Source organism: Prionailurus viverrinus, chromosome E2 (assembly GCF_022837055.1).
Source record: "Prionailurus viverrinus isolate Anna chromosome E2, UM_Priviv_1.0, whole genome shotgun sequence".
Classification (NCBI taxonomy): domain Eukaryota; kingdom Metazoa; phylum Chordata; class Mammalia; order Carnivora; family Felidae; genus Prionailurus; species Prionailurus viverrinus.
The window spans coordinates 37654487-37667699 of record NC_062575.1 but is presented as its reverse complement, the minus strand read 5'-3'; the positions used below and the strand labels follow the sequence as shown (position 1 = coordinate 37667699).

The following is a 13213-nucleotide window of genomic DNA, read 5'->3' as shown; positions in this document are numbered from 1 at the left end:
GTTTGGCATTGGTTGGGGAATTGCTCAGCTATAGAAAAAAGGGGAAAAGGCATCCCTTATCTCAATTTCCTATGACTGGTCAGGAGAAAATTCATCTCCTGACCCCAATTGTTGGCCAGGAGAAGCTTCATCTCCTGGCCCTACATTTTGGCTGGCTATGTGAATGGCAGCCAAAAGCCCTGTCAGTCTCGTGAGGTGCTGGGAGGTACTTTTACCCGGGCTTGACCCTACCTGTAAGAGCTGGCCTGTCTTCCTCACTTTTTCCTACCCCTCCATTTCCCACCTGCAGGACTTTGGGGGTATCTACTATAAGCAAGACTCCCTTGGTTGTAGAAGGATGCACTAATTTTATTTTGGCCCAACAGCAATTTACATATCGATTATCAGCTGTTGAAGGGGGGTGCTGTAAGGGCCAAAGTCAAGGTCTAGTCCCCTGCCTCTTTCAGTAATACCCACATAAATATGTTCCAGCTATGTGGGTGTCCATTTTAAAGTCACTAGATTGGTACAAGTCAGCATACACTGAGCTAACTGTAACAAAATGGCTCCCATGTGTCCCGGTAAAAGCCCTTCATGTCATAGTCATCCATCCTTCAGGCATGGGGTACGTCCATTCCTCTGCTTTGCAGAAACAACACAAATGTGGAGCATTTGGAGGCCAGCAGTGAGGGTATCGCTGTCATTTCCCCAGTTTTTGGATCAAAGGAGGGGCAATTATAATCTTATATCAGTGTATATCATTTTAACCTTAGTCCATCCTGACCACACATAAAATTCCTTTCCAAAGATTTCCCTTCATGAACCTTCTACAACTTTTCTTTGCATCCAAATTTTGTCCCAAGCCATCTCTCTCCAAAGAACCAGTTTCACTTTAGGACAAAATTTCTTCCTTTTACTTCAACAAAAATGTATTTCCATTCCTTATGTTGTTCTTACACATCTACTTTTCTATATACAGAGTTGCCTTCCTTATATCCATCAGTCTTAACCACATCTATAGAATTTTAACTCTTAGAAACCTTAGTCTCCAGTGAAAACTCAGTAGTAACCAGTGAAATGTTACATCAGAATTCCTTAAACGGCAAACTTATGAATCAATAAAGCACAAAGCATGTTTTCCAACAGACCCAAATATCCTTAGTTTTTCTGCAATAAGTCAAAAGCACAAACCTATGTTTAGTAAATAATGTTTCAGCATTCCATCCAATTTGGAAGAGGCCTAAATGTCCAATGAATTTAATCCAGTTTATCATCCAACAAAAACTTTATAGTTTCAGGTTATCAAAGACCTGAAAGCTATCTTAATGATTACCCATGAAAACTTTGAGACAGACCAAATTAACTATCATTTTAAGTCATCTTTTTGCTTGCAAACTGCGACAGACATAACATGAGCTTATTTGACCTTCAGTAAACCTAGGTAGAAAAAGTTTTTTGGATTTAGTGCTGATTAGAGTTAACTCTAAAGACATGTCTATCTTAATTAAACCAATAAACTAAAACCTGTTTAAATACTGAATATGTTCCACCTGTGTCCATTTAAAAGTCAATCAATTTGTTCACCATTGTCAATTTTTATCTGGGGCACCAGTGGGGAAATCTGAAGTAAGCGGTACAAGTAAGGGGGTGTTTTTTGCCCCTGGACAGCAAAGGAGGAGTTAGAGCCAGTGGTCCCTGAGGCACCAAGGATTGTATAAGAACCAGTTTGTAGGCCGCACCCAAGGTGGGGCAGAAACAGGAATAGAGAGGGGAAGATGAAGAGGTGAGGTTCATAAAGAAGCCTGGACACAGATAAAAGCCCAGAGGGCTGAGAGAGAGGTCTCCTGGTCCTGCAGCCTGTCAGCTCAGACAGATGAGTAGATGCAGATATTTTTTTTCTCCCACCAAGTGGAAATGGGCAGTCCATGTCAGGCCAGAAAAGATGGGGAAGTTCCTAGAAACAAAAGGAGTTTTGGCAGCTGCTTGGGAATATTCCTTACTTAAAGTCCCCATCCTGAGGTAGACTAACCAGAGACAGTTGGCTCTAATTATCATCTGCATCTTGAGGGAGCCTACCAAATGTCTTCTCTCCCATCCACTCCATGGACATCAGGAGCAGGAGGAGGGTGGTGAGCCCAGGTGGCATGGAAGTCAGTGCTGCTCTCTGCTCTGGAAGAGACATTTGAAAATCAAAGATCCAAAAAATGGGGACCTGGGAGGTGAGCCATGCCAGAGTGTCAAAAATGAAAGCAAGCACAGGACTGCCTTCCACTGTAGTTAGGAAACTTGTGAGTAAGACCCCTTGGAAGTCATCCAGATAACTCCTGGAGAATATCCAAGGGATCAGTCCTGGGCTCTTACACCCATTTCCCAAAGGGAGAGGCTGGCCAAGACAGAAAGAGAATTCCACTGGTTACCCAAATGGATGATCAGGGATCAGGTTCTGCCAAAGGCCTTCAAGCATCCATCAAAAAGTCGCCTTGGTCAGGACCCATCAGTTGCTGTTTGGCCTCCCCTGAGCCCATGCATCCAGAAGTTTTTCTCAAAAGGAAATTGGGGCTCCACCACACTGACATTCCCAATTATATTGGGAGATCAGGTGCCCATTATTTAGTTTGAGAGTTTTATTTATGATAGAAAGAAAAGGGGGGGTGCTGGCTACTCTTAACTTATGGTTGGAAGAAATTGATATCCCAGACAAGCCCCCAAAGAAATGCTGTAGGATTTTTTACCTCAATACCCAGGTTTTGTTGTCTCACCACTTTGAAGAATGAAGAGGCGGACACAGGATGAGAAGCAGGAAAAAGCTTATTAGAGTATAAGGTCAGAAAGGAATAGTAGGAAAGCTCTTTTTGCAGAGAGCGGGTATTTGAAAGTGAATGCCTTTGACTACAGGCAAGGGTCCATGTTTTATAAGGTTCTGGTCGCTCCCCATCCCTTCCCCCTTGTTCTTTCTCGGGTTCTTCCCTTATTGGCTTGATAGCTCTAGGTGCTGGGTTGTCCATTCCTGATTGGCTCATTTCCATTGTATGAGGGGTGGCCTATGGCCACATCATTCCTTGTAGGTTTACTTATAGATGTTTTATGATCTACTACTTATTTTTAGTCAGGTCTTTTGTCAAATTATTGAGGGAAACCTGAGGGGGAGTAGATGATATCTGTCACATTCTTAAGAGGAACTTTATGCCCAACGAGCTTTGCTGTGGTCAGATGCTCCCAGCATTGTTCCAAAACATGTGTTTTTCCCCACCCAGGGGCCTCAGGTCATAATCTTTCCCTCTCTGCCTACTAAATCCTATCTTTTCCTATCATAGCTGGCTCGCCCAAAGAGGGCATGGAAGCTCTGTGCCGTCGCACTTCCCCCCACCCGCCCATACTCTGCCCTGTTCATCTCTTCCATTTAGCTGCTCCTGAGTTGTATTCTTTATCATACAATTGTAATCATAAGTATAGTGCTTTCCTGAGTTCTGTGAGTCATTCTAGAGAATTATTGAGCCTGAGTGGAGTGTCTCGGGAACGCTTGAGTTTGTAGTTGTTTAGGCAGAGTGCAGGTAGCTTGGAGACTCTACTTGTGACTAGTGTCAAAGTGGGAGCAGTCTTGTGGGACTGAGCCTTTGAGGTCTTAGGTTCAAATTTCAGCTCTGCCACTTATTAGCTATGTGATTGTCACAAGTAGCCCAATCTTTCTGAACATCAGTATTCCTGTCTATGTAATGGGGATCATAGTAGTAAGTATGTCATTGGGTTGTTCTGAAGCTTGTATGAGACAATGCAGTAGAGTGCTTAATACAGAACCTGACACATTTAAAATGCTTAATAAATATTAGCTATAATTAAAAAATATTATTAATAAAGAAAGCTTTGTGCCAAACCCAAATCACAGATAATGTTCTAGGTAAATATCTGTGCCTGTGTCCCCAGGCATAACATAAGAAACAGATTTCCTTTCTTAAAATTTCTTAAAACACAGAAGAGTCTGAAGAATGAACAAGAGCAAGAATTTAAAAGCTAAAAGAGGGGTGCCTGGGTGGCTCAGTTGGTTAAGCCTCCGACTCTTGGTTTTAGCTCAGGTCATGATCTCACAGTTACCGAGTTCAAGCCCCCAACAAGCTTGTGCTCACAGCACGAAGCCTGCTTGGGATTCTCTCTCCCTCTGCCCCTCTGCCCTGCATGCACTCTCTCTCAAAAAAAAAAAAAAAAAAAAGAAAACCAACAACAACAAAACCCTCCAAAAAGAAAACAAAACAACAACAACAACAAAAAACGTGAAGTTGAAAGTAAACTTTTTTTTTTTTTTTAATCTAAAAGAATAAATGAGAACTACAAAACAAGGCCTTGCAGGGCACCTGGGTGGCTAAGTCGTTTAAGCTTCTGACTTTGGCTCAGGTCATGATCTCATGGTTTGTGAGTTTGAGCCCCACATTGGGCTCTTGCTGACAGCTCAGAGCCTGAAGCCTGCTTCGGATTCTGTGTCTCTTTCTCTCTCTGCCCTCCCCCACTTGTGCTTTGTCTCTCAAAAATAAATAAATGCAAAAAAAATTTTTTTAATAAAAAAATAAACATTAAAAATTTTTTTTTCAAAGCATAAGACCTTGCATAAATATTTTTTTTCTCCTAAGTTCCTAGGTCCTGAAACTATTTTGCAAGCCTCTCTAGGTGAAAGATTATGTGGCTTCATGAAGAAAATATCTGGGAAAAGTTGGAGAATAAACCAGCTGGAGATACTGATTCAAGCCATTGCTTAATATTTTGTCTGTGCTTTAAGGCACTGAATAGCTAAAATCACTGAGTTTGCTGCTAAGGGTTTTCTTTATATTGGTCTCTTGGACTGTTTCTGAAGTCTCCCCAATGTCCTTCATGGAAAAAGTAAAGTCAGAGTCCTCATACCCCCGCAGGACCAGGAAGCAAGAAATCAAGGAATGTGGAACAACAAATACACTGAATGAAAGAGGCTGTATTTGCTCCTGAAGCTTATACAATTGCTCTTTCTCCTTTGCTTTTCTACCCTTTCCTCTCCTCATGTTCAGTACTTTCTGGATTTTTTTGATTTGGCTGCTAAGACCACAACATTCTACCTCTACTTTGACATGTTGTCAATGCAATACTGAACTGTAAATACTGCTTTTGTGAAATGTCTTTATTCTGTCTCAATCTCTGTAAATTACACTTACGTTGAACATGCCAGTTGCCTTGTCTAGCTTGGCTTTGTATCTTTACAAGTTTATCTTTAACCCACTTTGCAGGTCATTTCGAAAGCTTTACTGATACGTGTGTCCTGGCTATTAGCTCAACTCAACTAATATTTGCTTGTTAGGGAGGCAATAATTTGCCTCAAATTGACTCAGAGCAGATGGATCTCAATGAAATTCCCTGCTAATTTTCTCCTCAAATCTCAAGACTGACTTTTTAAAAAAATGACCTTTATTTAGAAAGGGAACCATGAGGAGCAAGGATAGAAGCTGACTGGTTTGTGGCAGAGATAGAGAGAGATGGAAAAGCCTGAGCAAATGCTCCCAGATCCACTCACAGTAGCCATCTCTGAAATAACACCACAACAGTCTAAGAGTTACATTGTTTCCCTTTTTTTTTTTTTTTTTTTTGTTTCCCTTTTTAAACTTTCCTGTGGGGCACCTGGGTGCCTCAGTCAATAGCTTCCGATTTCCACTCAAGTCATGATCTCACAGTTGGTGACTTTGAGCCCCGCATCTTCTCTCTCACCTCTGTCTCTGCCCCATCCCCTTTCATTCTTGCTGTCTCTCTCTCTAAATAAGTAAAAAAAAAAATTTTCTTGCAACATACAGGAAATCCTTGTGATTACTTTTTATTATGGTAAAATATACATAAAATTTACTATTTTGAGCATTTTAAAATTTTATTTATTATTATTATTATTATTATTATTATTATTATTTGGAGAGACATAGAGAGCAGGGGAGGGGCAGAGAGAGGGAGACAGAGGATCCAAAGCTGGCTCCTCACTGTCAGCATGGAGCTGGACACAGGGCTTGAACCTACAAACAGTGAGGTCATGACCTTTTTAAGTTTTTAAAATTTATTTTGAGAGAGAGAAAGAGAGAGAGAGCACGAGTAGGGGAGTGCAGAGAGAGGGGGAAAGAGAATCCCAAGCAGGATCCACGCTGTCAGCACAGAGGCCCACACAGGGCTCCAATCCATAAACTGTGAGAACATAGCCTGAACCAAAATCAAGAGTTGGCCGCTTAACCAACTAAGCCACCCAGGTGCCCCTTATCATTATTTTTTAAAACATTGACAGTATGTTAAGCAAAAGGAAAAATTAGTCATCAATAAGCCCACCACTCAAAGATAACCATCATTAACAATGGACTGTTTATTCTTTCAGATTTTCAAATCTATCCTAATAGCCATTAAAAAAGAAGTTGAAAAATATCATTTTAGGGGCACCTGGCTGGCTCAGTCTATAGAGCATGCAACTCTTAATCCAGGGATCATGAATTCAAGCTCCATGTTGGGCATAGAGCCTACTTAGAAAGAAAGAAAGAAAGAAAGAAAGAAAGAAAGAAAGAAAGAAAGAAAGAGGGAGGAAGGAAGGAAGGAAGGAAAGAAGGAAGGAAGAAAGAAAGAAAAAAAGAAAAATATCATTTTAGTCTTGTCATTCCCAGGCATCTTGGTTGGGGCTGATTCACACCTAAAGCAGGAAGATAGTGGCAGCAAAGAAGAAAAAGTCGCTGGAGTTGGTCAATTCTAGTTTCCAACTCGTTATGACAAGTGTAAAGTACATGCTGGGGTACAAGCAGACTCTGAAAATAGTCAGATATGGCAAAGTGAAACTGGTTGTCCTCACCAACAACTGCCCAGCCTTGAGGAAATCTGAGATAGAATACTGTGGCATGTTGGCTAAAACTGGCGCCCATCACTACAGTGGCAATAATATTAATTTGAGCACAGCATGGAAGAAATATTACAGAGTAAGCACTCTGACTAGCATTGATCCAGGTGATTCTGATGTCATTAGAAGCATGCCAGAACCGATTGGTGAAAAGCAAATCATGCAAAACTTTTCTTTAATAAAACTGACCAGAGCTTGTTTTAAAAACACTGTTAAAAAATTTTTTTTTAACACTGTTTAATCCTCTCAGGAAGGATTAAACACTGTCATCACCTTACTGACAGGTAAGGAAACTGAGGCTCAGTGAGCAGAGGCTGCAGCTGTGACTGAGGGAGTCAGTTGGGCTTGAAGAGGAGGCTGAAATATCTTCAAGCTAGAGCCAGTAACTTAGAAATCAGATAGAAATGCAGGTTGTTCTGCAGATGAGGAGGCTAAGGCCCAAGAAGAGCACAGTGCTGGCTCAAGGTCATACATACAACAGGTTAGAGACAAATTTGGCACCAGAATTCAGAACTCTCTGATCTATGCTTTTTCCACTATGATACTGCCAAGCCTTGCCTTGCACATCAAGGTTCTCAAACCTTGATGTGGTTCTCAAACTTTAGTGCACATCAAAATACTGATTATAGGAAAACCCTGGGTAAACCCACCCCTGGAGTTTCAGAACCAACAAATCCAAGTACAACTCTGAATCTGCATTTTAAGGAAACAATCAGGGGCTCCTCAATAACACTTTAGAATCACTGCCCTGGATCAAGGCATTTGATTATTAAGGGCACTAACTTCTACTGAGCTCCCCAAGTGTCCTTGGGAGCAAGAGACCAAGAGTTACCCTTAAGTCACCCGAGCACCCAACTTGAGCATGATTTGACATTCTGGAATGTCATCCATCTCTCACTCCAGCACCATAATGCGCATCTGCTCTTGGAAGATCCTCTCACTTTCTGTTCTGGCCCTCACTGACTACAAGGACTGGCTGCTCTGCACTCTTGGGGGATACTCTTAACACTTACTATGCACTGCCCATCTCCTGCTGGGCTGCAAGGACCTTGAGAGCATGGACCTTGTAGAGAGCTCGGACCTTGTAGAGTCTACTCCATTCATTGATTCGACAGAGAACTTCTATGTAAAAGGTAATATGCCTTTACTTTGCCCTTTAGACCAGATTGGAGATGCAGAAGAGCCTATTTCTCATCATCCATTCTTCAGTCCAGGCCAACAGTGGACCTTGCTGGTACCACAATCCATCCTCTTGCACCCTCTACAATCCATCTTCATGCAGCAGAATTTAAACATAAATAGGATTGTGTCACTCCCCTACTTTAAGCTTTCCAGAGGCTTCTAATTGTTCTTAGGATGAAAACTGAAATTCTTACATTTAGGACCTAGGCCACCTGTCCAACACCACTCACCTCTGACCCTTGTCTTCTAGCTCTGCCCCTCTTCCTCACTGTCTGCTCTACAGTCACCCTAGCCTCCTTGGAGCTCCTCACCAGTCCCTGGCCTGGGATGTTGTCTGACTCATCACTGACAGAGATGGAGTGTGAAGTGCAAGATGGATATTAGGGATCTACTTCTATAAGTGGAAGTGGGAGGAAGCAGGATTGGGCAGAGAAAGAAAAGCCATGAAGCAGGCTTGCCAAAGCCTCAGCCAACCTCCTGGGGAAGGCTTGGAGCAAATGTTGCTCCAGCACTTGCTGAGTCTTGCTCTGTCACTAAGTTTAGGCTTCTCCAGTTAGGGTGTGATGGCAACCTCAGGCAAGGCAGTTCTGTGCAAGTGAGGCTGACACTGATGGCACTGACAGGTAGAGGCTGTCTGCTAACCACACCCCTTGGTTGAAGGCAAGTTCTCCCCTCCTATTTTTTAGGCAAGTTTTTCCTTGATGGGTGAGGGCACATCCCCATGTCTACCACATGGGTCAGTACTGCTATCCCTTATCATCCTGACAGGCTTCTGGGTAGTTCATAGGCTTCATCCTCTGGGAAACGTTCACTCAGACCTCCGGGCTATAAGTGCTCATAAAACTCTGTCCTTTTTCTCCCCAGTAGTTATCACAGTTTGTAATCACATGCTTGTGTGTGTGTGATTATCTACCGGATTCTGTCTTTCCTAAGACACTATATGTTTGTGCAGGCAAGGACCATCTGTGTGACTCACTATAGTCCCAGAGCTCAGGCCAGTACCTGGTACATGGTAAGGAATGAAGTAAAAACTTGTTAAGAAATGAAGACTCGTACCATGTCTTGCAAACAAATGACTTTCCCAATTATGTGGATCGTCAAGAGCTTGCTGTGTATTTGGAGTTCTCATCCAGCTCACAGGGAGGACATTCATGACTATTTCAGGTTTTATCTTTAATATTTAGGAGCCTGCTCCTGCCCCACACCAATCTGGTCTAAAGGGCAAAGTAAAGGCAAAGTTCACACTATTACCACCATCAACATCACCACAACTACCACCCATAAGCCTTTTAAGGGCCCAGTGCATTGCAATGTCAGTGCAAATTTCCAAACCCAGAGAGCTATACGAGCCTGGTCCCTGCAGGTATGGGCTACATCACTGGGTTAGAAATCACAGTCCCTGCTCTACACTTAGCTGTGCCATCTGAATAAGTCACTTAATCTCTTTGAGCTTCACCTGTAAGATGGGGATAATGCCTGCCTTTTTCACTTCATTGATGTCAATCAGGTTCAAATGCAGTGATAGATAGGAAAGTGCTTTGCAGATTGTAAAGCATGGTTCACAGGAAAGAAAGGGAGCTTTCTTTTCATGTAATCGTGACAGGTTGGCAAAGGACATAATTGGGACACTAACTTGTTTTCTACCATGATGACGTGGGAGCCCACGTAGATGGACTGTGTGCTAGGCATTGTTTTTCCCAGTTGTGCAAATAGATTTGTGTTCCCCTCTATGCCTGCCCTTCCTTCTACCTCCTCTGCCCCTCTGATCAGGGGTGGAGACAACAGGAAGTGCACCAACCCTTGGGTGAACAGTGAGGGACTGTGTTGACATCAGATGCAGGTCAAGATTAAGTGTGTTTAGAGGTGGAGGGGTGTGTGGGTGTGTTTCTCCACAACTGGGCAGAGCAGGTGAGAACATGACGTTGAAGGCAGTGTAGTCCTTAGGAAAGCCAAACTCCCTGGGGGGAAATCTTTTACCTGGAAACTGAATACCTGGCCACTGAGACCGAAGCCAGGAAGAAGACAGTATAGACATAGGTGCTGGAGGTGGAACCATTGATGAGACGCCCAAATAAACTTCCAGGGTCTTTGGTGGGCAAGCCAGTTTGCTAATAGGAATATTCAGAGAGATTTTTGGTTTCTGCTGCTCTCTCCATCCCATTTACCCTTTTATTGGTAATCAATTTATTTAATCCAGGTATATGGCATTCTCTTGACAAGGATGAATAAGACTGACCCACAGCACTAGGTTCCAAACTTTTGGCTTTTTCAGTTACCTCACTGAACTTTCTTCACAGCCCCATGACGTAAAACTAAGCTTACAAAGGCTAGGTAACATGCTCAAAGTCAATCAAGAGGTAAGGGACTATATGTAGCTACATTTAAACCTGGATTTTCCAGTACCTTCTCCCCTACACTGCTATGGAGGGTTTTTTGTTTTTAAAGTTTGCTAATTTATTTTGAGAGAAAGAGAGAGAGAAAGCACAAGGGGAAGAGGGGCACAGAGAGAGGGAGGGAGGGAGAGAATCCCAGGCAGGCTCCATGCTGAGTGAGGACACCCACACTCACAATAGTGAGATCATGACCTGAACAGAAACCAAGAGCTGGTTGCTTAACTGACTGAGCCACCCAGGTGCCCCTACACTGCCGTGTTTTTTAAGTTCCTCTCTCCCCCCCCTCCTACTTTCACACATCTACTGTGAGTGTGTGTGTTTATTGGGGTGAGGGAGCTTTGGGCTGTTTTTCTACCTGAAAAACACCTAGGCAGTGTTTCCAAAATGGGAAGGGACCTTACAGGTTACTTAATCCAATTTACTTTGCAGATAGAGAACCTGAGGCCCAGAGAGGGACAGTGACTTTTCTCACATACTCCCTGGATTTTGGGGTCTCAGACCTGGTGTCTTCCAGTCCTATTCTTGCCCACCCTCAGGGAGCCAGGGTGCCTCTGCCTGTTAATATCTTTACCAAAAATAATAGCTATCCTATGCTGAGCAGTCATTCTTCAAATATTTACTAGTGCCTACTATGTGCCAGGAAACTTTACAGGTGCCATATGAATAGGATGAACAAAGAAAACTGCCCTTCTTGAGCTTACATGGTGAATGGAGCTTAACAAGTCAGTAAGAAGTATATAAATACGATAATTTCAGATGCTTGCAAGGAAATAAAGAGGCAATGACGGTGGGGAAAGACTCCAGATGGAGTAGTCAGGAAAAGCCTGACCACCTGGTACCTGCCAGGTGCTGATCCTTTAATTCTCACAATAACTCTTAAAATCTAGGTTCAGACCTCCGCTTTTCTAACAAGGAAACCCACATTCAGAGGGGGTAAGAGTGGCAGTGAAGTCCCAAACTCCTAACCTACCAGCCACTGTAGGGCCCTGGATGATGAAACTCCGGACGAGGACTGCACCATCTCTCAGCCTGCCTCCTCGCAGGTACTGGGTAGTGGGGGGAGGGGCTGTGGGAAGGCGGGATGCCCTCCAAGGAGACGCTGCAAATAGCTCTAAATTCGCAGAAGGCTGAAAGAACAGCCCCTGGCTGGCCCCAGCCCAACTCTGGCCGCAGCCCAACTCTCAGCACCCTCAGCGAGGACAAAGAGGCTGCCCCCTCCCACTCGGGCAGCTTCCGAAGACCGTTCCCGCCTCTTGTCCAGCCCCGAATCGGGCCGGCGCGGGGCACTTTGGGACTTGTAGTTGATCCAGTCCCCCACACCAGCTCCAGAAGCAGACTGGGGAACTACAAGGCCCAGGAGTCAGTGGGCAGGCCCGGGGCGGATCCGCCGGCTGTGGGTGTGCGATAGCTGGGGGCCGGGCTGTGCGGGCTTGGGGCGCTGAGATGCGGCTGCTGGTGCCGGAGCCCGGGACCAGTTTTAAGCGCGCGCGCTAGCGGGGCGCGGCGAGGGGTGGCCAGGCGGTGGCGACAGGCACGTTGATGCATGCGTTAGGTGCAGCTTTTGCAAAACTGCTAGGCTCTGCAGTGGCGCGGTGGAGGGTCCGAGTCGCCGGGGGATGGGCACCCAGCCCCGGAGCCAGGCTGGCACTGCTCGCTGAAAAGGCCCTTGGCTGGGTTTGGGGGCGGGGGCACTGGTGCTTGCCTTGGATTGTGCACGACGTGTTCGTTCTTTTTCTTTTTGTGCCAAGGTTTTCCTGGGCGGGCGCGCGATGCAGCGGGCAGCGGCACTGGTCCGTCTGGGCTGTTGCCCTCGGACTCCAGGCCCGTGGGGCCGTAGTCAGAGCAGCGCGGCCGCCGAGGCCTCCGCGGTGCTCAAGGTGCGGCCGGAGCGGAGCCGACGCGAGCGCATCCTTACGCTCGAGTCCATGAACCCGCAGGTGAAGGCTGTGGAGTACGCGGTGCGGGGACCCATCGTGCTCAAGGCCGGTGAGATAGAGCTCGAGCTGCAGCGGGTGAGTGCGGGCGCCGGGCTAGCGGGGTGGGAGGGCCCTAGTAGGGCCCAAGGGGAGCTGAAGTGGGGTAGGGGGAGAGCAGTAGCTGCCTGCGCCTGGGGTCCACCCGCTTGACTTACTCCCACCCCAGTGGCCAGCTCCTTAATTGGCTAAAAGAAGAATGTCCATCTCCCATCCCTTCATCCAGTAGTGCCGGGCACCTGGCACAAAGTAAGGCCCTTAGATACCGTTCACTTGTTGAATTGAATTCATCAGTTGTAATTGAGCGACTGTAGTGCCAGGCACTGCACGTTATGTGACTGTCCTACCCGAGTGAAACCAAGATCCATGGGGGGAGGGCAACAACAAGCAGTAGAGAAATAGACGAGAATTTCAGATAGTGAATAGTGCTTTGAAGAAAGTAAAAGGAAGGGGCGGTGTAAGGAGGTGCTGGATGAGAGTGGTGGGAAGGATATCAAGTTAGGTTGGAGGAGAAGGAGGAAGGCTCTAAGACTTGGGTTTGTTCCCAAAGCCTTTTCCTTTCCATCTGAGACCTTTTGGGTCATTCTGCCAGTAATGATTTCATGACAAGAGTGGAGGTGTGGAAGAGGATCCTGAACAATTCCTTCCTTTAGGCCCCTCACTGGAACCTTGATTAGCCACCACATTTTGTTTTCTGAGGACACATTCGTCCCTAGTGAGTAGTCAAAATCTTGGGCCTTTGGGGCCTTGGTAGGATGGCTCTGGGACTTTTTTCATCTCAGTGGCTGGCTGGCTAGGATCATGGCTTTAGTTCATAG

General features: G+C 45.2%; 2 protein-coding genes across 2 annotated transcripts in view; both read left to right on the top strand.

Annotated features, from left to right (window-relative positions):
- Positions 1-71: 71 nt before the first annotated feature.
- LOC125152549 (60S ribosomal protein L30-like) lies at positions 72-7853 on the top strand. Its single transcript, XM_047834634.1, has 3 exons — positions 72-190; positions 6653-7000; positions 7751-7853. Exons 1-3 carry the CDS (start codon positions 72-74, stop codon positions 7851-7853), a joined length of 570 nt encoding a protein of 189 aa, XP_047690590.1.
- A 3992-nt stretch (positions 7854-11845) lies between these two features.
- The window catches only part of GPT2 (glutamic--pyruvic transaminase 2), a 35734-nt gene continuing 34366 nt past the window's right edge, over positions 11846-13213 (top strand). Inside the window, exons 1-2 of the mRNA XM_047836349.1 lie at positions 11846-11953; positions 12171-12434. Of these exons, the coding sequence (XP_047692305.1) occupies positions 12192-12434 (243 nt within the window). The 5' untranslated portion in view covers positions 11846-11953; positions 12171-12191. The remainder of the gene's footprint in view (positions 11954-12170; positions 12435-13213) is intronic.

Coding starts and splice junctions, on each gene's coding strand:
- LOC125152549 (XM_047834634.1), top strand. CDS start 72: ATGACTGGTCAGGAGAAAATTCATCTCCTGACCCCAATTGTTGGCCAG. Junction 191..6,652: donor CCAAAAGCCCTGTCAGTCTC/GTGAGGTGCTGG, acceptor TCACACCTAAAG/CAGGAAGATAGTGGCAGCAA. Junction 7,001..7,750: donor CCAGAACCGATTGGTGAAAA/GCAAATCATGCA, acceptor CTCTCACTCCAG/CACCATAATGCGCATCTGCT.